This window comes from Carassius carassius, chromosome 26 (assembly GCF_963082965.1).
Source record: "Carassius carassius chromosome 26, fCarCar2.1, whole genome shotgun sequence".
NCBI lineage: Eukaryota > Metazoa > Chordata > Actinopteri > Cypriniformes > Cyprinidae > Carassius > Carassius carassius.
The window spans coordinates 24,804,603-24,827,602 of NC_081780.1; the positions used below are offsets into that span (position 1 = coordinate 24,804,603).

At 37.4% G+C, this 23,000-nt stretch overlaps 1 protein-coding gene across 1 annotated transcript in view; it reads left to right on the forward strand.

Annotated features, from left to right (window-relative positions):
- The first annotated feature begins 21,380 nt into the window (after positions 1-21,380).
- Positions 21,381-23,000, forward strand: part of LOC132106031 (zinc finger protein 271-like) — an 89,977-nt gene continuing 88,357 nt past the window's right edge. Inside the window, exon 1 of the mRNA XM_059511636.1 lies at positions 21,381-21,725. Coding sequence (XP_059367619.1) covers positions 21,548-21,725 — 178 coding nt within the window. The 5' untranslated portion in view covers positions 21,381-21,547. The remainder of the gene's footprint in view (positions 21,726-23,000) is intronic.

The window sequence follows — 23,000 nt, forward strand, 5'->3', positions numbered from 1 at the left end:
ATTTGCAACTTATCTTTCTTCCATTTCTGTTCACATCTTCTACATTCCCTTCTTAGGAGCCTAATTTGACCATTTAACCATGGAGTTGGTTTGTGCTTTCTATGCACCTGCCTTAGAGGTGCTACCTGATCAAGTGAGTCCAAACAAACAGAATTAAGAATGTTAACCGACTCCTCCACGCTAAAACGGGGTGATAGGAAGTCTGTATTTATATCCTGCATAGAGTCCATAAAAAAATTATTGAAATTCCCATGTATAGTTGATTTTATCGAACGAACCATTCTCTTTGTAGTACAGACTTTTATCGGTTGACATGGAGGGAGAACAGTAAATAAAACAGGATTGTGATCAGCAACCAGGAGATCATCTATGATAATGTCACTGACTGATAAACCAAGTGACAGAATCAAATCCAGCGTGTGTCCATGGATATGTGTAGGACCGTTAACCATTTGCTGAAGGCCAACAGAGTCGATGAGATTTAAAAAGTCTTTTGAAAGAGAATTCGTTGGACAGCATACATGAATGTTGAAGTCACCCAGTATTAATATTTTGTCTTACTTCACAATAATATCCGCTAAAACCACAGACAGCTCTGAAATAAAGTTCTTATTAAGTCCAGGTGGTCGGTAAACAATAGCACAAAAGACAGGAGATAACAGTTGCATTTCAAATACTTGTAGTTCAAAACTTAAGAAACGCTCAGTATTGAGCCTATTACAAATAAAAGTATCCTTAAAAATAGTGGCCACACCACCTCCCCTTCCCGTTTCTCGGGGAGTATTAAGAACTGCAAAATGGCTAGATACCACTTCTCCAAAAACCGACATACCCACGGCGTTCAACCATGTTTCAGTAATAAATAAAAAAATCTAAGTTTCGAGCTCTAATGAACTCGTTTAAAATAGAAGTCTTGTTTCTCAAAGAACGGACGTTTATCAACGCCAACCTGATTACTGGTCCCGCATCGTCCACCGAGATACCGTAAGACTGCTGCAGGCCAAGTGGTACAGGGCGAAAATTCCGCAGATTAGCTCCCCTCCAGTAGGGATGCAGGGCACGCCACGGATGGGCCACCACGGGCTCCGCCAGTCCGACGGGCCGCACCCACCACGGCATCGCTCCCCCCGAGCGCCGACACAGCACCCGGTCGCCACTCCACCCCCACAGCAGCACATCCGCTGGGCAAGGCGCTCTCGGAAGAGAGACCAGGTACGCTTTTAGTTTCACCAACTTTCCTCCCCGCTTTCCACAACAACGTCCATTTCTTTTCCAGAGGAGGCCAGGGCTTGCGTTTCAGCCAGGTAGGAATAATCAGCAGCGGCTTAGTGATTGGGAGCCACAACTCACCTCTTCCATCTACCAAATATTTCTCATATGAGCTTCGAATATTAAAAAGTGTATGACGGTCATAAATCAGTGCGGAGGTAGCGTCATGTATAAACAATGTTGTTAATAAAACAACCATAAAAAACAAACAGGAAAGGACAGAGAGACGGCATGCCATAAGCACCGGCGCCATCTTACTCCCAAGTATTCCCTAATGATAGTAATGCTCCCACTCCTGTCAGTGTTAGGAAGTGTAGTGATAACGAAGGAAGTGGAGACAGCTGAGTGCAATAGCAGCTGTGCCATTAACTGTGATGAAGGGACAAAGCTATGTGGGAAATGTAGTGCCTGTGGTGAGGTGCCTATGGGGTAGTGAGACCACTAGTGGACACACAGACCAGACACCGTAACACAACTACAAAAGAGAAAAACAGATTCTTAAGATAAGCACAATGATGACTAAATCTCATCTTTCTATTCTTCCAACCAGTCTAATAATTATCTTTAGTCTAGCCCAGTGGTTCCCTAATTACTGCCATTCTCGACAATGCACCTTTCTAAAAGTGGGGATTTAGCACGTACTCGCAAGAAGAACAAATACAGACACAGATAGAGGATTGATACTGATTTAAGACTTAAACTGTCTTCGATACAAAAACATACCTTGTGTGAACTCTTGTATTTAATGATGATAACGGGCAAGAATGCAATTGTTCCCAAATATCCACATGACGGCAAACGTGACGTCATTATACAACAGGTCGTGATGATTAGGTGACGGGTGTGTGAAGGGTGCGTGATTCAACATGGCAGCGCGCTAGAAAGACAAACTTTCTTCTTTTTTTTTTAATATCTGGACTAAAACCTGGATTACGACTCGAACCTGGACCACCTGGAGGACTACATTGACAAATGCTTCAATAGAATATGTACAATGGGCCGATCCTTAGACCTTGGAATAGACCTTTGCTCCTCTCTCGTTGTAATTTTTTTCATCCTCCCCCCTCCCCCCAATCAATTTATATTCTTACATTAAACTACCAGCACCACGCACACACATTGTATACTAAATGCACCAAATTAGCCTTTTTGCTCCCTGTTTACATGTTTCGTTGATAGTTATTTATGTTTGTCCTGTTTTGTTTGTCATTTGGTATTGTATATCAACAAATACACACACACACACACACACACACACACACAACCACACTCACATCCATACACACAGACTTATGCTCACACAATGTAATTGTGAAATACACAATATCTCCATGCAGTTAAAATTCTTAACCTGGAACATTCGTGGAGTTGCCTCACAAAAAAAAAAAAACAAAGTCCTAAATTACCTAAAAAATACGCAAGCTGATATATGTCTAATACAGGAAACACACTTCTCACAATCTACACAAAACAGCTTAAAAACTACACATTTTAACCACTGTTTTCCTCCTACTATAATTCAAAACAAACAGGAGTGTGCATATTAATAAACAAAAAAATACAATTTAACCACCATACAACCATTTCAGATCCTGAAGGCCGTTTTATCATTATTAACATTTCAATCAACAATAATCCAATCACAATAGGCAACATTTATGGACCAAATTTTGACGATACTTCCTTCTTTTCAAATTTCTTTCCCTCTCTTTCAAACCTTTCCAGCGGTCCAATAATTATAGGGGGAGACTATAACACTGTAATCAATCCATCATTGGACAGGTAAAAACATAAAGGCAAATCCTGGCAGTCCTCCAAAACAATAAAACAATTCATGAGTGATTTTGGTCTTGGCGATGGTTGGAGGCTACAACACCCAGTTGCCAGAGAATACACTTTTTATTCTAATGTCCACCAAACCTACTCCCGCATTGATTTCTTTTTAACCAGTAACTCAATCATACCAAATATCATAGAAACCAAAATTCATCCCATCAATATTAGTGACCATTCTCCTGTAACTCTCACATAAAACGTCACTTCCTGTTTGTTGTTGGCGGCTGTACTGCGTTTGAGCGCCGTCACTATATTCTTTTCATTGACTATTTTTAACTCAAAAATCTATTTTATACATCATCGTTTCCGTTTATATAACGTGTGAATATATCCTCTATTGTATTCTACAACAAAAACAATCAGAGCGCCTCGCTATCACTAGTTTTATTTTGATCTCCCGGGTCCGCTATTAGCTTTTAGCCCGTTAGCATCAGCGGCGTGGTTGCAGCTAACTGCGCTTACATTGCTAATACTCTATTCACAGAAATTACCACTGCTGTACTCACTGTTACTTGCTTTAATGGCGGATGAATGTCTCCACTCTGTGCAGCTCGAGCTCGAGGCCGTGGGAAAGCAGATTCGCGACCTGGAGGTGAGGCAGGCCCAGCTGAGAGAGCGGAGAGCCGCGCTGGAATCATCCCGGGCTGACGCTCACAAGTCCGGGGTAAGTATACAGCGATCTGCTAACAGTCCCACCACGTCTACTCCGTGTGTTTCTCTGCACAGGCCCGGTGCACCCAGGACGCGATCTTCCCAGATGTCCTTCACTGCGACGCCGGGAAACCACGGACCCTGGGTGCATCCACAGCGGAGGATGCGAGCCGGGTCCCGGGCGACGACTTCTCCCCCTCCTGCCTTCGACATCTCCATCCGGAACCGCTTCGCTCCCCTCCGCGAGACAGGACGCGACATTGTGATCATCGGAGACTCCATCGTCCGACACGTAAGTGCTACGTTAGCTGAAGGTAAAGTGCACACTCATTGTTTGCCTGGTGCTCGTGTTCTCGATGTTTCTGCGCAGATACCCGCGATCCTGAAGGCCGACGAGAGCCCCAGAGCGGTCGTGCTTCACGCCGGGGTTAACGACACCACGGTGTGGCAGACAGGGACGCTGAAGAGGGACTACAGCAGCCTGATCGCGACGGTTCGCAGCACGACGCCCGTGGCGACGATCGTCGTGTCAGGACCACTGCCCACGTATCGACGAGGACACGAAAGGTTCAGTAGACTTTTTGCTTTAAATGAATGGTTGTTGTCATGGTGTAAAGAACAGAAACTGCTATTTGTTAATAACTGGAATCTTTTCTGGGAGCGTCCTAGGCTGTTTCGCGCTGATGGATTACACCACAGCAGAATCGGAGCGGAGCTGCTCTCTGACAACATCTCCAGGACACTTCGCTCCATGTGACTAGTAAGACAATTCTCTAATAACTATTATGATAAGTTTTGTTCCACCCGCTTAAATGATAAAAGTACTTGCGCTGTAAAAACTATTAAGACTGTGTCTGTTCCCCGAATAGTGAGGTCAAAATATAATGTAGGATCTAGAAAAAATCTTATCGTAATTAAACCAGAAAAATGTAAAGTAAATGAACAAAAACAATTTTTAAAGTTTGGGCTCATAAATATTAGATCACTCACACCCAAAGCAGTTATTGTAAATGAAATGATCACAGAAAATAGTTTTGATGTACTCTGCTTGACTGAAACCTGGCTAAAACCAAATGATTATTTTGGTCTAAATGAGTCTACTCCACCAAACTACTGTTATAAGCATGAGCCCCGTCAGACTGGTCGTGGCGGAGGTGTTGCAACAATATATAGTGATATTCTCAATGTTACCCAGAAAACAGGATACAGGTTTAACTCTTTTGAAATACTTCTGCTAAATGTTACACTGTCAGACATGCAAAAGAAGTCTAATGTATCTCTTGCTCTGGCTACTGTGTATAGACCACCAGGACTGTATACAGAATTCCTAAAAGAATTTGCAGATTTCCTCTCAGACCTTCTAGTTACAGTTGATAAGGCGCTAATCATGGGAGATTTTAATATTCACGTTGATAATGCAAATGATACATTAGGACTTGCGTTTACTGACCTAATAAACTCCTTTGGAGTCAAGCAAAATGTCACCGGGCCCACTCATCGTTTTAATCATACACTAGATCTAATTATATCGCATGGAATCGATCTTACTGCTATAGATATTGTACCCCAAAGTGATGATATTACAGACCATTTCCTTGTATCGTGCATGCTGCGTATAACTGATATTAACTATATGTCTCAGCGTTACCGTCTGGGCAGAACTATTGTTCCAGCCACCAAAGACAGATTCGCAAATAACCTGCCTGATCTATCTCAACTGCTATTTGTACCCAAAAATACACATGAATTAGACGAAATTACTGACAACATGGGCACTATTTTCTCTAATACATTAGAAGCTGTTGCCCCCATCAAATTGAAAAAGGTTAGAGAAAAACGTCATGTGCCATGGTATAACAGTAATACTCACTCTCTCAAGAAAGTAACTCGTAGTCTTGAACGCAAATGGAGAAAAACTAACTTGGAAGTTTTTAAAATTGCATGAAAAAACAGTATGTCCAGCTATAGACAGGCTCTAAAAACTGCTAGGGCAGAGCATATCCACAAACTCATTGAAAATAACCAAAACAATCCAAGGTTTTTATTTAGCACAGTGGCTAAATTAACAAATTACCAGACGCCACCTGATTCAAATATTCCACCAACGTTAAATAGTAATGACTTTATGAATTTCTTCACTGATAAAATAGATAACATTAGATATACAATAGCGAATGTAGATTCTACAGCGTCTAACACTTCAGTTTCATCCATCGCACCCAAAGATAAACTGCAGTACTTTACAAATATAGGACAGGAAGAGCTAAATAAACTTATCACTGTATCTAAACCAACAACATATGTATTAGATCCTGTACCCACTAAATTACTAAAAGAGCTGTTACCTGTAGCCGAAGAACCGCTTCTCAATATCATTAACTCGTCGTTATCTTTAGGTCACGTCCCAAAACCATTCAAGCTGGTGGTTATCAAGCCTCTTATTAAGAAAAACCAAAACTAGATCCTAGTGTACTGGCAAATTATAGGCCTATTTCAAATCTTCCATTTATGTCTAAAATTTTAGAAAAAGTTGTGTCTGCTCAATTGAGCACCTTCCTGCATAAAAATGATCTGTATGAAGAATTTCACCATAGCACAGAAACTGCACTTGTTAAAATTACAAATGACCTGCTTCTTGCGTCAGATCAAGGCTGCATCTCATTTCTAGTCTTACTTGATCTTAGTGCTGCGTTCGACACCATAGATCATGACATACTCATAGATCGATTACAAACCTATACAGGTATTCAAGGGCAAGCTCTAAGATGGTTTAGATCCTACCTGTCCGATCGCTACCATTTTGTTTACTTAAATGGGGTGTCATCTCATTTATCATCAGTAAAATATGGAGTGCCACAAGGATCCGTCCTAGGTCCCCTTCTATTTTCAATATACATGTTGCCCCTTGGTAATATTATTAGAAAATACGGAATTAGCTTCCACTGTTATGCTGATGATACTCAGCTATATATCTCAACGAGACCAGATGAAACTTCCCAATTATCTAAGCTAACAGAGTGTGTAAAAAATGTAAAAGATTGGATGACAAATAATTTTCTCCAATTAAATTCGGATAAGACAGAGATATTAATTATTGGACCAAAAAACACCACACAGAATCTTGTAGATTACAATCTGCAACTAGACGGATGTACTGTTACTTCCTCTACAGTCAGAAATCTGGGTGTTATATTGGACAGCAATTTGTCTTTTGAAAATCATATTTCCAATGTTACAAAAACCGCATTCTTCCATCTTAGAAACATTGCCAAGCTACGAAACATGTTATCTGTTTCTGATGCAGAAAAGCTAGTTCATGCTTTCATGACCTCTAGACTGGACTATTGTAATGGACTTCTAGGTGGTTGTCCTGCTTCGTCAATAAACAAGCTACAGGTAGTCCAAAATGCAGCAGCTAGAGTCCTTACCAGGTCAAGAAAATATGATCATATTACCCCAATTTTACAGTCTCTGCACTGGCTACCTATTAAGTTCCGTATCAGTTACAAATGATCATTACTTACCTATAAGGCCCTAAATGGTTTAGCTCCTGCGTACCTAACCCAGATAGCAACATTGTGTCGGCCCAGATCCGGCCCACATCTGGCACCCATGGAAAGATGATCTGGCCCACATGTAGCGTGGAATGATGGCACTTGGGCGGACCGCTCCTGTTTGCCAGAACTGAGCCACAAGCAGGCCATAGCAATGCCATATGTCAGCCAAGAGTAAAGAAATTAACCAGAACTGGACCTGATCTGAACCACAGAATCTGTGTGTATTAAATATGAAGTAATTTCAGCCTTAATAAGCCTGTTAACAAGCAGAATCACTGAAGGAAAGAAGAGAACAGAAAAACAGAAGAGCAGAAACACAATAACTACAACTGACTTCAGCCACAACCTTAGATGAAATCAACTGAAGATAAAAGAAGACATGAAATCTCTCAAGATCTCAGCATAGGAGGATTAAACAACTCCACAAACAGCTTTACCAGCTTCTCTTATTACTAACCAGATTGACTTTATTTATGTTAGACATCTACAAAAGTTTTTTTTTATGAGAATTAACAGAGGTTTAACTCTAATGTGTTTCACCATAACAGTGATTAGTGTTTCCATTAGTTGGGCTCTTAATTGGGCTCTTATTATATAGTTTGGTTTTTTTGGCTGCTGTGACGGATGTGTTTATTAAACACATTTGCAGCTTCAAAGAAAGCTAGAGTGACATGATATCAAGTGTCGGTTGTTATCTGTTGATGGTTTTTTAATCATCATGAAGTACACTGGTTCATTGATGTTTTTTTTTTAATCAAACAATTGTTGTTCCAATAATACATTCATATTACAAACCCTGTGTCTCTGCCACATGAGATGAGCAGTATTATAACAATCAGTTAAGATCTTTTAACAAACATGAGTTTAAAAAACTTAACCTATGCTGACACACACAGATATAAACAATCAACACATGAATCTCAATAATGGTTACAATCAAAAATATTTAGATAAACTGATCAATTCAGAACTTCACTGAAAAGCTACTGTCACAACAAAAACAACAGCAAAATATAAGCAAATATTTAGAATTAAACAAAATAAAAGGACAATTCAGCTGCATAATTTATTCATGTTGCAATGCATGCTGGGAGTTTTGTACTATGCTAATACCCAGCATGCATTGCAGCAAGGTACATTTGATTGTCACCATTGTTGAGATTCATGTGCTGATTGTCGATGTCTGTGTGTGGCATCATATGTTGAATTCTTTATAATCGTTAAAAACTTCTAATTGATTGTTGTAATATTGCTTGACCTCATGCTGGAGAAACACATGGTTTGTGATGTGAATATATTAATGAAACAATTGTTAGATTTAAAAAAAAAAATGAGCAAATCAGCCTGTTTCATGAGGATAATAAAATCATCAACAGATAACCGCCATCACCTGACCTCAATTCTCTTTAGCTTTCTTTGATGCCGCAAATGTGTTTAACAAACACACCATCACAGCAGCCAAAAAAGACTAAAGATAAAATAAGAGTTAAGAGTGCAACTAATGGAAACGCTAATCACTGTTATGGTGACACACATTAGAGTTAAACCTTTCTTAATTCTCAATAAACCTTTTGTAGATGTCCAACAGAAATAAAGTCAGTCTGGTTAGTAATAAGTGAAGCTGTTAATGCAGTTTGTGGAGTTGTTTAATCCTCCTCTGGTGAGATCTCCAGAGATTTAATGTCTTCTTTTATCTTCAATTGATTTCATCTAAGGTTGTGGCTGAAGTCAGTTGTAGTTCTTGTGTTTCTGCTTATCTCTTTCTCTGTTCCTTTCTTTACTTCAGTGATTCTGCTTGTTAACAGGCTTATTAAGGCTGAAATTCATACTTAATATATAAACAGATTTTGTGGCTCAGATAAGGTCCAGTTCTGGTTAATTTCTTTACTCTTGGCTGACATGTGGCATTGCTATGGCCTGCTTGTGGCTCAAATCTGGCAAACAGGAGCGTTCCGCCCAAGTGCCATCATTCCACGCTACATGTGGGCCAGATCATCTTTCCATGGGTGCCAGATGTGGGCCGGATCTGGGCCGACACAATGTTGCTACGTGGGAACTAGCCTTCTACCACGCTACAACCCATCACGCACCCTAAGGTCACAAAATGCTGGACTTTTGGTAGTTCCTAGGATAGCAAAGTCCACTAAAGGAGGTAGAGCTTTTTCACATTTGGCTCCCAAACTCTGGAATAGCCTTCCTGATAATGTTCAGGGTTCAGACACACTCTCTCTGTTTAAATCTAGATTAAAAACGCATCTCTTTCGCCAAGCATTCGAATAATGTATCTCTTAAATTGTGAGTGTAGTTGCATCTGCATTTTTATTCTTTAGCTTTGGTTAAACTAATTTTACTTTGTTGGATCAGCAGCTATGCTAATGATGTCTCTATTTTGTTTCTATGTTTTGCCACCACTAGGATTTACACAAGCTCCAGTCTGGATCCAGAACACCTGAGAAGAGATGATGCTGACCCTCAGAGGACCCCAGATGATCCTAACCTTGAATCAACAAACAGAACTAACAATTATTGCTACATGTGTGACTGCATCATATAATTACTATTAATTAATAATATTGATAGTTCATCATCTAGCTGACTACGTCTTGTATTATTATTATTATTTTTATTTTTCTAAAATCCTGTCAAACGTGCACAAACTACTAGCTACTACTAAATATTGTAGAAACATAATTTTCTGTAAAGTTGCTTTGTAACGATTTGTATTGTAAAAAGCGCTATACAAATAAACTTGAATTGAATTGAATTGAACATGGATCCCACCTGCAATACAGAAACACCCCACCAGATGGCGTTTTAACATATCTCTCTTGAAAGATCCAGAAATTGACAGCTACTTCAAGAGAGAGTGGACATCCTTCCTTGAAATAAATGACTCTCCAAAGTCGCCATCATCACTGCTCTGGGAAACGTGGAAAGTAGTATTGCGGGAAAAAATCATATCATATTCAGTCCATAAAAAAAGAAGGAAAAAGAAAAAGAAGTCCAACTGGAAGAAAAAATAAAAAAATTAGAAATTTTACATGCAAATAACCAATCGGAAACCATCTATAAAGAATTAAGAAAAAATAAATTCTTGCTTAATGAAATAATAAACAAAAGAAACCAGTTTCTGATTCACAGACTTCGTCACGAAACTTTTCACCACAGCAATAAATCCGGAAAATATTTAGCCACTCAAAAACAAAAAACAGCTATTATATCCATTAGAAACTCAGCAGGGAAGCTAACCAATTCACCTATTGAGATAAACAAGATATTTGAAGAATACTATACAAAATTATACTCATCTGATATGGACCCAAATCAAGAAGACATAAACCAATTCCTCGATAACACCATTCTACCAAAACTCAACCCGGAGCAAATTACCGCTCTCGAATTACCAATCACTGAAAAAGAACTTCACTCCGCGCTGAAACACATGCAAAATAATAAAGCACCAGGACCGGATGCCTTCCCTGCTGAGTTCTACGAACATTTCTGGTCAACTTTATACCCACTATTCAGTAGAACAATAACGGAAATAAAACAAAATGCTAAATTCCCATCCCACATGAATACAGCACTTATATCACTCATTCCTAAACCTAACAAAGACCACACCCTCACATCTAACTACCATCCTATTTCACTTATAAATGTCGACATAAAAAATCATTAGCAAAGCATTATCTCATAGAATTGAGAAAATTATATCATATATCATCCATCCTGATCAGACCGGCTTTATAAAAGGTAGACACGCAGCTAACAATACCCGCAGATTATATAATTTAATGCAGTACTCATCAGTACAACAGAAAGATACTCTCATTGCCACATTAGATGCTGAAAAAGCTTTTGATAGGGTCAACTGGAAATTTTTATTCACCACACTACAAAAATTTGGCTTTGGAGAGTCATTTATTAACTGGATCAAGATTTTATACACATCACCATCTGCCACAGTCACAACCAATGGACTAACATCACAAAGCTTCACACTGCACAGGGGGACGAGGCAGGGATGTCCACTCTCTCCATCTCTATTCACTATTTTTATTGAACCTTTAGCAGCAGCTATCCGCCAAAACCCAGCAATCAAAGGTATTGAAACACCACAACAAACACATAAAATCTCACTTTATGCAGATGATATTATACTATTTATACAAGAACCCCTAGCATCTACTCAAGAAATAATTAAAATAATCCAGTCCTTTTCAAAAATTTCAGATTACGCAATAAACTGGAACAAATCTTCCATCCTCCCTTTACACAAAACCAAATGGGATGTGGCACCCCACCAAGCACCTATACCTATATGTCATGATCACATCACTTATTTAGGCATTAAGATTTCCTCCAGACTGTCAGAATTGGTAACACTCAACTTCATACCACTGTTAAAAAAAATAGAAGACGACTTGCTTCGATGGCTCAACCTTCCAATCTCCATAATTGGCAGGATAGCAGCAATAAAGATGACAATTTTACCAAAAATTAATTATCTATTCTCAATGATTCCAACCCACCCCACACTTACCTGGTTTAAATCACTAGACTCTATTATCACTCACTTCTATTGGAAAAACAAAACGCCAAGGATAAAATTAACCACACAAAAAACAAGGATCAAGGAGGACTTGAACCACCACATTTTCATTATTACTCAATAGCTAACCAACTGCAATACATATACAAATGGATCCACCCCACCCAATCCGATATTATATGGCTAGATATAGAACAATCACTATGCAAAGAATTAAATATAGCTGACATACCATTCCTCACCAAATCAATCAAACAACACACGTTTTAATGCTGTAACTATAGCTTCCACTCTGACAGCCTGGTGGAAATTTCACCAAATCACAAATTCTATACTAGCTCCATCTAACCTCACCCCACTGTGGAACAACCGTGACTTTATAAGCAATAAAAAAATTCTGAATTTTCGCACATGGGCTGAAAGGGGTATCACCCACATTAACCATATTTTCAAATCTAACACGTTAACAAGATTTCCGCAATTGGCCCAGGAGTTTGGCATCGGGAGCAATGAATTTTTAAAATACCTACAACTCAAATCTTCTGTTCTGGCAAAAATTAACATCAGAGCCACAAATTTAGAACTTCTACAAGCAATAGCAGACTTTGTTAACATTTCCTCTCCAAAGAAACTTCTCTCTAAAATATACAAAATCATTTCAAATCAACTTCAGATCATATACTTACCAACAATAAAATGGGAAAACGATCTTTCAATAGCTCCTGATGCCAACTTCTGGACCCAAATCTGTAAAAACATTTATCTCATGTCCAAAAATGCTAATCTTCAATTAATACAATACAAAACACTTCATAGAACACATTACACGGGCAATAGATTAGCTAAAATGGGTTTCACATCAGAAGTTTGCACTCATTGCAATCACAATTCTATAGATACATACATCCATGCAACATGGCACTGCACTCCAATCAAACACTTTTGGGAACAGGTCACACAGTCACTATCCACTATAGTCGGCTGCCACATCCCGCTATCGCCCTCTCTTTGCTTGCTGGGGGACCTCACAATAATTACTAATAAAAATATAAACTCTAAAATGCTCCTCATACCTCTAACCATCGCCAAGAAAACTATCCTCATGAACTGGAAAACTCGTAACAACATTACATTAACCACTGGAAAAATCTCATTACAGACTTCATTACAATGGAATATACATCTCCCCCCTATAATTACAAATCTGAAACCGACCTCTACCATCTAACACTTTCTGACCTTTTACAACTATGAATCCCTTCTCTCCTCTCAACTCCGACTCCTCTCACCTTTTAATCAACTCACAGATATTACTGCATTTTTGTTATTTTTGTCTTTTTTTTTTCCATTACTGTTATTGTTATATTACTATTATTATTTTTATTATTGTTGTAATTGCTCTTATTATTGCCGTTGCTCTCATCATTGTTATCACCATTGCCATCATCATCATTATTATTATTATTGCATTTTGAAATTACTAACCTGGTGTCCACTATTGTCAGTACTGCTATAGTTAAATCAATTGATTATTTCCAATTCCCCCCTAATCTTTTCATGTGTTTTTAATGCACCACAACGTAGAATAGAAAAAAAAAAAGTGTATATATATATACACACATATACACAATTGAAAAACCACATAAACACTCAGGCAGGCAAGACAGGCGAGAAGTAGTTTCCATAGGACAGCATCTCTGTCCCAAGTTGAGACACTCTCACACTGTACCCCTTCTTTTAATGCACCTTAGACACTACACATAACATACAAAAAAAAATAAAAAATAGTATAGGAGAAAATAGGGACTGAAGAGATGCGGGGGGAGGGTTATCTTATATTATCTTCTATTATTATCTTATTATCTAAAAATTTATTTATCTATAGAGAGTGCTGACAATGGTAATTGTTACATAGGAGAAAAGATAGAAATAAAAAATAAAAATTGACTAATACAATGTTGGCAGTATGATGGTAGTGAGGAGTGGTGGTGGTGATGGTAATGAAGATGGTAATAAAGAATAAATGTTTACTTTGCTTACGCATATACACACACACACACACACACACACACACACACACACACACCTATACATTTATACACTTTTATTTCAATTCTGGAATTACTAGATTGCTTGTTACTGCACTATTTTCATCTGTATGTCTGTCTGTTAAATAAAAAAAAAATAATAAAAAAAAATACAACAGGTCAAAAAATATTATCCTCAACACTGTAAACTTTTTTTTTTTCAAATTTTGATTACGTTTAAGCAAGGTGGTGAAAATTTTTTTTTTAACCTGTAAACTGCGGAAGAATAATACACTGCAATAGTTTAAAAGTAGTGTAGTTTAGCAGGATATCATGGACTTGGACCGTTCCAAATAGGCCGAATGGCGTATAGAGGCTCACAGAAACAGATACTAAAGTGGCTTGATCTACACGATTGTCTAATAAAGTGTTCATTGTGCATTTTTGTTGTTTTTTTTTTTTCTGGATTGTACATGCTCTTTTCCTTACTGCTGGACTTCTTTTTACTTTTTTGGTAAACTGCTTAAAATTAAAACGGTAAAACATGTACATCTAATTTAAATCAATCAAGCAAATGAAAGAAGTCATCCAGACCAAAATCTAGATTATATATGCCACTGAATTTTAGCTTTGACAAACATTTATTTACTTGGTCTACGTAAACTGAATCAAACCTTGCTAAACATGCTAGGCAAATGAGATAAATGCCCATACCATCTGAGGTGCCTGGAAGATCCTCGACAGGTTGCCTAACTTGCTTTAGTGCCGTGGTATGAATAATTTAGTTTACTATTAAGGTTTTGGTGTCACATGCTTATTTATATACAAGCATAAACTAGAGTAAACAGCATGATGACTAGACCTCATCTCACTATTCTTACAACCAGTCTAATAATTACCTTTGGTCCATCAGCAGTCAGTTCTCAGTTCCACACACACAGGAACTCAGTCCAAACATATTTACAGCCAGAAACCTCCTCTCTTCCTTATTGACACTTACAGAGGCAGAAGTATCTAAACTTCTCCACTCCAGTCATCCTACCATCTTCCCTCTAGATCCCATCCCCTCTCACCTTCTTCAAGCAATCTCTCCTACACTTTTACCAGCATTCACACACATCACCAACACATCTTTCAACATGCGCATTTTCCCCACAGCATTCAAGCAGGCTTGGGTAACCCCACTGCTTAAAAAACCCACATTAAACAATTCCCTTATAGATAGCTACAGACCAGTCTCTCTCCTTCCAGTCATAGCGAAAACACTTGAACGGACAGTTTTCAAAACTAAATATCATCATACCTCTCACAGAATAATCAGCTGGATCCCAAACAATCTGGTTTAAAGAAAGGCCATTCAGATTCTGCATTACTGTCAGTTACCAAAGCAATATGGATTGCTAAAGCTGATTCCAAATCATCAGTTATCCTTCTACTGGATCTGTCAACTGCATTTGACACTATGAATCAGATCCTTCTGTCCACCCTTGCATCTCTGGGCATCATGGGAACTCCACTTCACTGTCCTATCTCACAGGTAGGACTTCCAGGGTTGTCAGGAGAGTGGAGGTATCCAAAGAGCATCAATTGATCACAGAGGTTCCTCAGGGTTCAGTTCTCGGACCCCTCTTCTTCTCGATTTACACTACATCACTTAGTCCCATCATTCAGGCACATGGTTTATCCTACCATTGCTATGCTGATGATACACAGCTCTTCCTTTCATTTCAACCAGATGACCCCACAGTAGAGGTCTTCAGGTTACCTGTGTAGATTAACAACAAAGTACTGACAAATTAAATTCTCAACAGAAACCTGTGTTTAAATGAGCATATAAAGAATAAATGGATTCACTTTTCATAAATACATACTTACCACCTGTGATGTTTTACTCCCATCTCCACAGACGAGTGAGTCAGGTTCTTCACTCTGAAGTTACCTGTGTAGATTAACAACAAAGTATACTAAAGTATCACAAATTCTCAACATGATTAAAGCTTATGTTTGAATAATTGTTTAGAGCAAAATAACATTTAAGAAATAAGTGGTATCTATACCTGGTGTCTCCATGGCCATTCAGAATCCCCATAGTTATAACTGATTTCTTTCACCTTTTTATCAAATAAACACAAATGGGGCGTTTTGTTCATTGTGATAATTTTCCCTTTACTGTTGGGGTTCACGTTATCATCATTCACAAGACGCCCTAAAGAGCCATCTTCTTTGGCAGCATCAAGCATGAAACATAAAAAAACATAATGCTACTATAACCAAATGTATAATAACAGATTCAATTACACAGCACGTAAATTTAAGTCACTAGTTTACCATAACTGTTGATATTACTTGCAGAAAATGCAGTTTATATTTCTGGTTGACTAATAACTGTATATTCATAAAACATTGTACATTAAATTAAAGCATAAACATACCATAAATGTTTTCCATTACAACGGAATTCAAATAAAAACACAGAGTAAATTGTCATATAATTTGAGTCTTCTTTCATATTTCTCTTTTTTTTTATGACCTCTCCTTGATATTAATTTAGAAAATCTCCTTTATGAAAATGAGAAGTGGTGAACACTCCCCGACCTAACAAAGAATTTGTCTGATTAGTCACAGAAAAGTTTTAACTAAAGATTAAGAGCATGGTTGGAAATCCCTGACTTAAACATAGGTCTGTGTCACTTACCTTTGAATGAATGAATATATTTTGCTTCAAATCCACACTGGTCTTTACACATTGATGCATAACATACTGCCTCCTGTTCTGTTTTTTTTTTTTTTTTTTTTTTACGTCTCCTGGGCCTTATTCCTGATATTTTCTACAAAGGTCCAGAAAAGCAAGTAATTTTTTTTGTGAATTATTGTTTTATACATAAAATCATCTTACATAATGAAAGAAACATTTTGTGAAAACAAGACAGGGTTATATATGAAGCTGAAACATTAAAGAACTGAAAACTTAAGAACATTATTTTTAACTCATAGTGATCTATAAGCTCAAACCAAGTAAAATGACAACATTAAAGTTATCATACAGTTACAGAAGCAGTTGCATTTCTTAGGGATGCACAAATAAGTATTTCAGTAAGGTTAGCATACAGATTAGATTAATGGATTACAGTAACAGCCAGGGGCATACATTTCATCTGACAGTTGGGGGGGGGGGGGGGGGGGTGCAATAAACATGACATTTATTAAGAGCAATTTTTGATGGGGACACAAATAATACAGCCAAAATGTTACTTATAAAGGATATATTTAATGTTACACAGGAGAAAAACTTATTACTATTATTAGTCTAGCATGGAGACTGTGCCATATGCTCATTATTTCTCTTTGATGAATGAAATAAAAAATGGACTAAATTGACCAAAACATTCTTCTTCAAAACCATTTAACTTATTTACTGAAATATTTCTGAAGTTGTTTACAACCAAGTCACCAAAATACGAGGAATACACATTGAGCAAAACCCAGCACACAACAGTAAATCTATTAGCCTTATTACAGATATGCTTATCTCAATGTTAGTTGTAGTTGGCGTGGGTGACTTGGTATCCAACAAGCTAACGTTACTGTAAACAAGCTAACATTACTGTAAACCAGCTAATGTTACCAAACAAGCTAGGTAAAATTATAATCTCTAAAATTGCGGATTTACAGGGAAAAAAATAATCAGTTATCATTATATCATTATCATATTTTTGTTGTTGTTCAGCATACATACAGACGGTTGGTCTGGAAACGCCCCGGGGAACTCCCCGTCACGTGATGTGACTTTAGCCCGTGGGGGAAAAAATTTCCTTGGCGCCAATTGAAATACATGGGACAATCATGCCGAAGAGTTGCTGTGTCATTTTCTGTACCTCCAATAAACTAACAAATAATAAGTTACAGTTCTACATCCTTTCTAATAAACATACAGAACCGGAAAGGAGGAAAAAATGGCTACAAGCAATAAATTGTGAGGATGATCAAGGGAAGTTGTGGACTAATGTGTATGTGTGCAATCGGCATTTCATCACGGGCAGGCTACGTTAAAATTGTGTTCATTATTAACTTTTTCAATATTGTGTAAGATTGTTTCAGAAAGTTGCATGCATATATAATTAGCCTTATAATTCTACCTGAAGCAAAACTATGTAACGTTAGCCTAGTGTCAAACCTAAACTCGCATGAAAACACGTCTGCTAAGAGCTGTAGTCTACGTGATACCAATAGAAAAGACAATGGATTTCCGTATACCCACTTAAAAAAGCATGAGGATACGTAACAAATTGGTTTTGTGTCTGAACTTTTACACTTTCATTCATAAATTCACCCGTCTGTGTTTGCGAAGCGACACAGATAGAATCGCAGAATCCAGTCATAAATGGACCTGGCTATATAAAACAGAACGTCACAGAATATGGCTATTTTTGAATGAATGCATCTACAGTACGGCTGTAAAATGAATGAAATATCGATATGGACTAGTGTATATGAATATAAAAGTTAAAAGAGACTAGAATTGTTGTACGCGTCTCTGGGAATGAGCGCTTAATATGTGCATTTTTGTCATTCAAATACACACGATGTACGCTGTGTTTTCCCCCACGCCGACTCTGCCCCCAACTATGACTAGAGGGCGACTGTATGTATAATACTGAATATGTGATTTTACTTAGTTGTCAGTTATAATCATCAAAATTAAAATAAATAAACATTTGAAATACAACCCGAATTTCGGAAAAGTTGGGACGTTTTTTAAATTTTAATAAAATGAAAACTAAAAGACTTTCAAATCACATGAGCCAATATTTTATTCACAATAGAACATAGATAACATAGAAAATGTTTAAACTGAGAAAGTTTACAATTTTATGCACAAAATGAGCTCATTTCAATTTTGATTTCTGCTACAGGTCTCAAAATAGTTGGGACGGGGCATGTTTACCATGGTGTAGCATCTCCTTTTCTTTTCAAAACAGTTTGAAGACGTCTGGGCATTGAGGCTATGAGTTGCTGGAGTTTTGCTGTTGGAATTTGGTTCCATTCTTGCCTTATATAGATTTCCAGCTGCTGAAGAGTTCGTGGTCGCCTTTGACGTATTTTTCGTTTAATGATGCGCCAAATGTTCTCTATAGGTGAAAGATCTGGACTGCAGGCAGGCCAGGTTAGCACCCGGACTCTTCTACGATGAAGCCATGCTGTTGTTATAGCTGCAGTATGTGGTTTTGCATTGTCCTGCTGAAATAAACAAGGCCTTCCCTGAAATAGACGATGTTTGGAGGGAAGCATATGTTGCTCTACAACCTTTATATACCTTTCAGCATTCACAGAGCCTTCCAAAACATGCAAGCTGCCCATACCGTATGCACTTATGCACCCCCATACCATCAGAGATGCTGGCTTTTGAACTGAACGCTGATAACATGCTGGAAGGTCTCCCTCCTCTTTAGCCCGGAGGACACGGCGTCCGTGATTTCCAACAAGAATGTCAAATTTGGACTCGTCGGACCATAAAACACTATTCCACTTTAAAATAGTCCATTTTAAATGAGCCTTGGTCCACAGGACACGACTGCGCTTCTGGACCATGTCCACATATGGCTTCCTTTTTGCATGATAGAGCTTTAGTTGGCATCTGCTGATGGCACGGCGGATTGTGTTTACCGACAGTGGTTTCTGAAAGTATTCTTGGGCCCATTTAGTAATGTCATTGACACAATCATGCCGATGAGTGATGCAGTGTCGTCTGAGAGCCCGAAGACCACGGGCATCCAATAAAGGTCTCCGGCCTTGTCCCTTACGCACAGATTTCTCCAGTTTCTCTGAATCTTTTGATGATGTTATGCACTGTAGATGATGAGATTTGCAAAGCCTTTGCAATTTGACGTCGAGGAACATTGTTTTTAAAGTTTTCCACAATTTTTTACGCAGTCTTTCACAGATTGGAGAGCCTCTGCCCATCTTTACTTCTGAGAGACTCTGCTTCTCTAAGACAAAGCTTTTATAGCTAATCATGTTACAGACCTGATATCAATTAACTTAATTAATCACTAGATGTTCTCCCAGCTGAATCTTTTCAAAACTGCTTGCTTTTTTAGCCATTTGTTGCCCCCGTGCCAACTTTTTTGAGACCTGTAGCAGGCATTAAATTTTAAATGAGCTAATTAAGTGGATAAAAGTGTAAAATTTCTCAGTTTAAACATTTGCTACGTTATCTATGTTCTATTGTGAATAAAATATTGGCTCATGTGATTTGAAATTCCTTTAGTTTTCATTTTATTAAAATTTAAAAAACGTCCCAACTTTTCAGGAATTCGGGTTGTATATCAGACTGTGTGTAATGAATGGATATAATATACAAGTTTAAATTTTTGAATGGAATTAATGAAAGAAATGAACTTTTTGATGATATTCTAATTATATTATCAGCACCTGTATATTTACAGAAAATGTGTAATCTAATATTTTTCTAAATGTGGAAAACTACCCGTTTCGGTGATGATAATCAATTTGTCGTGTACACATTCTGACAAGAGAATTTTTAACTTTTACCTGGAACAATATGAAGAGATCTGCCTACCTTGTTGGTGTTTTGAAGGTTCTGCCACGTGTTGCCTAATTTAAAATCAAGATTTATATTTAAAAAAAATTGTGTGTAAATGGCCCTCAAAAAATGTTGGGGAGCATGAGAACAAATTAGTCATGGACACTTTATTTTTCCACTATTGTATCATTATTATTATACATGAATATTAAGTCTGTCATTTTTCTGTCATGTGAAAAATTATAGAAGAATATCCATTTACTTTTTTCAGAATATTTTAATTGTAATTTGGTTAAATAACAACATAACATAAGTTTAGATACAGCTGGACGCATTGCAGTAATGAGAACTTTAGCAGAAAATGCAATTAAATGCAAAAATAATTAATTCCTATGTTGAATTTACTCTTTGTGCAAGGTAGAGAACAGTACTGTCTTTATTATGGTGTTTTTATATATTACTAAATTGCATGTTTAATATCTAAAATAATTAGTGCCATGGCGTTTCAACAGTTTCGTGAGAATGACCCAGTTGTTCAATTGTTGAGAGGGTAAACTTACACTTTTCAAGATTAAAAAAATATGTGCAGATCGTTTTTTTTTTTTTTTACACATGACAATGATAAGATTTGTTTTATTTTAAAAAGCCCCGATCTGCAAAAAATAAATTAAAATGAATTATGATAGACTTGTTTGATCAGCACTAGAGGAGAAAAACGAATTAGTCAAATATTTAATTGAATATCACATAACGTTGCAGCATGTAATATGATAATTAAGATCTATGGAAACACGTGACAATAATATTTAGTCAACAAATCGGCTCACGAAGTAATTTTCCCTGTATTTCCCTCCTCTCGCCGCTTCTCTCTCTCCAGTCCAGCGTGTGGCGCTAAAACACACGTGTGTTTGTCAAACACCATCAAGCCTCAGAGGAAGAAGAATAGTTTCACCGCGTTCTCTGTTGTTTTAATGTGGTGCTGCTTTAAGACAAACTGTCAGAAATATAATTTCTGTAAACAGAAAAATATAGTTTTTGAATCAGGTCAGTAAATACACGGTATATTCACATCATCATTAGTCGTGTCTAAGCGTTGAAGCAAAGATAAATGCATCGGGAAGAATATCAGCTGAAGATGGTGTTTGTTAAAGAGGAGATTGAGGAGAACACGAGTGAAATAAAAGAAGAACCAGAAAACTGGAGAATAAAAGAAGAGGAACCAGAAACCTTGATAATAAAAGAAGAGGAACCAGAAACCTGGAAAATAAAACACGAGGATCGAGGAGGTAACGTTAGGTCTTTATTCATATTTAATGACTGTTTGTGGTACATTAGTCTTATGAAGCATTAATCCTCTGGGTCTGAGAGGGTTTGATGGTCCTGGAGAAGTTTTGACATGCCCTGGACATTTGTGCCCTTTCAGTATCTTAAAAACATATTAATGATTGAAGTTTGATTACACTCTAATCAGCAGAAACTGTGCTACAATAATATGAGCAGCATGAATGTAGCCTTCATGTGTTTTTGAGAAAATAACATGGTTAGAGAAAAACATTAAATAAGAACATAAAACACACTTTTGTTCACAAGACGTTTGAGAGCTGATGTCTTAGACTAGAGTTTTTGCTAGGGCCAAAACTTTCTAGAGTGATTTACTTGAAGATAGTGGTGTGTGTGTGTGTGTTGTTGGTATGATTTGAAGATTGAATGTGAAATTATTGCAATATAAAAGTAGGGTAAACATACCTATTAACCTCACCAAAATCTAGATTAAGACATTTTTAGAGCACAAGATATTAGTTTAAGTAGAAGAAGTTTAAAGATTAATCTCTCACACAAAAAATATTAAATTTTATTTTAAATGACATTAGCATTTCAATTAAGATGTACATTATTAAATGCAAAAAGTCCGGCTGTGCTTAATGGTACATTTTACACTCCTGTTTCACCGTCTTACCTTCATCATCGGTGAATTGTGATCGTTCTGGAGACCTTGGATTAACGTTGAATGAGGTGTTGATTTTGAAAAGTTACGCATTTCTAAAGCGAACCCCCCTGGACTGTCTTTTTTTACCGTGAGGAACGCGGAATGTGTTTTTTTTTACCTAAGGGGACTCTAAAATGTTAGAACCAACAGTCTCGTGTGGTGCTTCTGGTGATCCTTGAAAGAGTCCCAGCTCCAGAGCCTTTCTGATGCCGTCCCACTTGTGCACTTACTGTACTGTCCTGTATAAACAAAAACACCAAAATTAAATCCTTATAAAATATCCTTAATATAACCGAAAACTGAATGCAAAATAATTCACACACTATTTTCACTTTACAGTTCAGTAACAGTGGACAACACTGTTTATTAAACACTTATTTAATGTATTCAAATTATTCACAAGCAGTGTTTTCAGAGCCCCCAGATGCAGTTTTTATCAGATTAATCACTTTGAAACTATTTTAAGTAGGGCTGTGAATCTTTGGGAAGGCAGCGATTCGATTAAATTCACGATTCATAGGTTTTCGATTCAAAAAAGATTTGGGCAAATTTAGAACGATTCGATTCACAATTA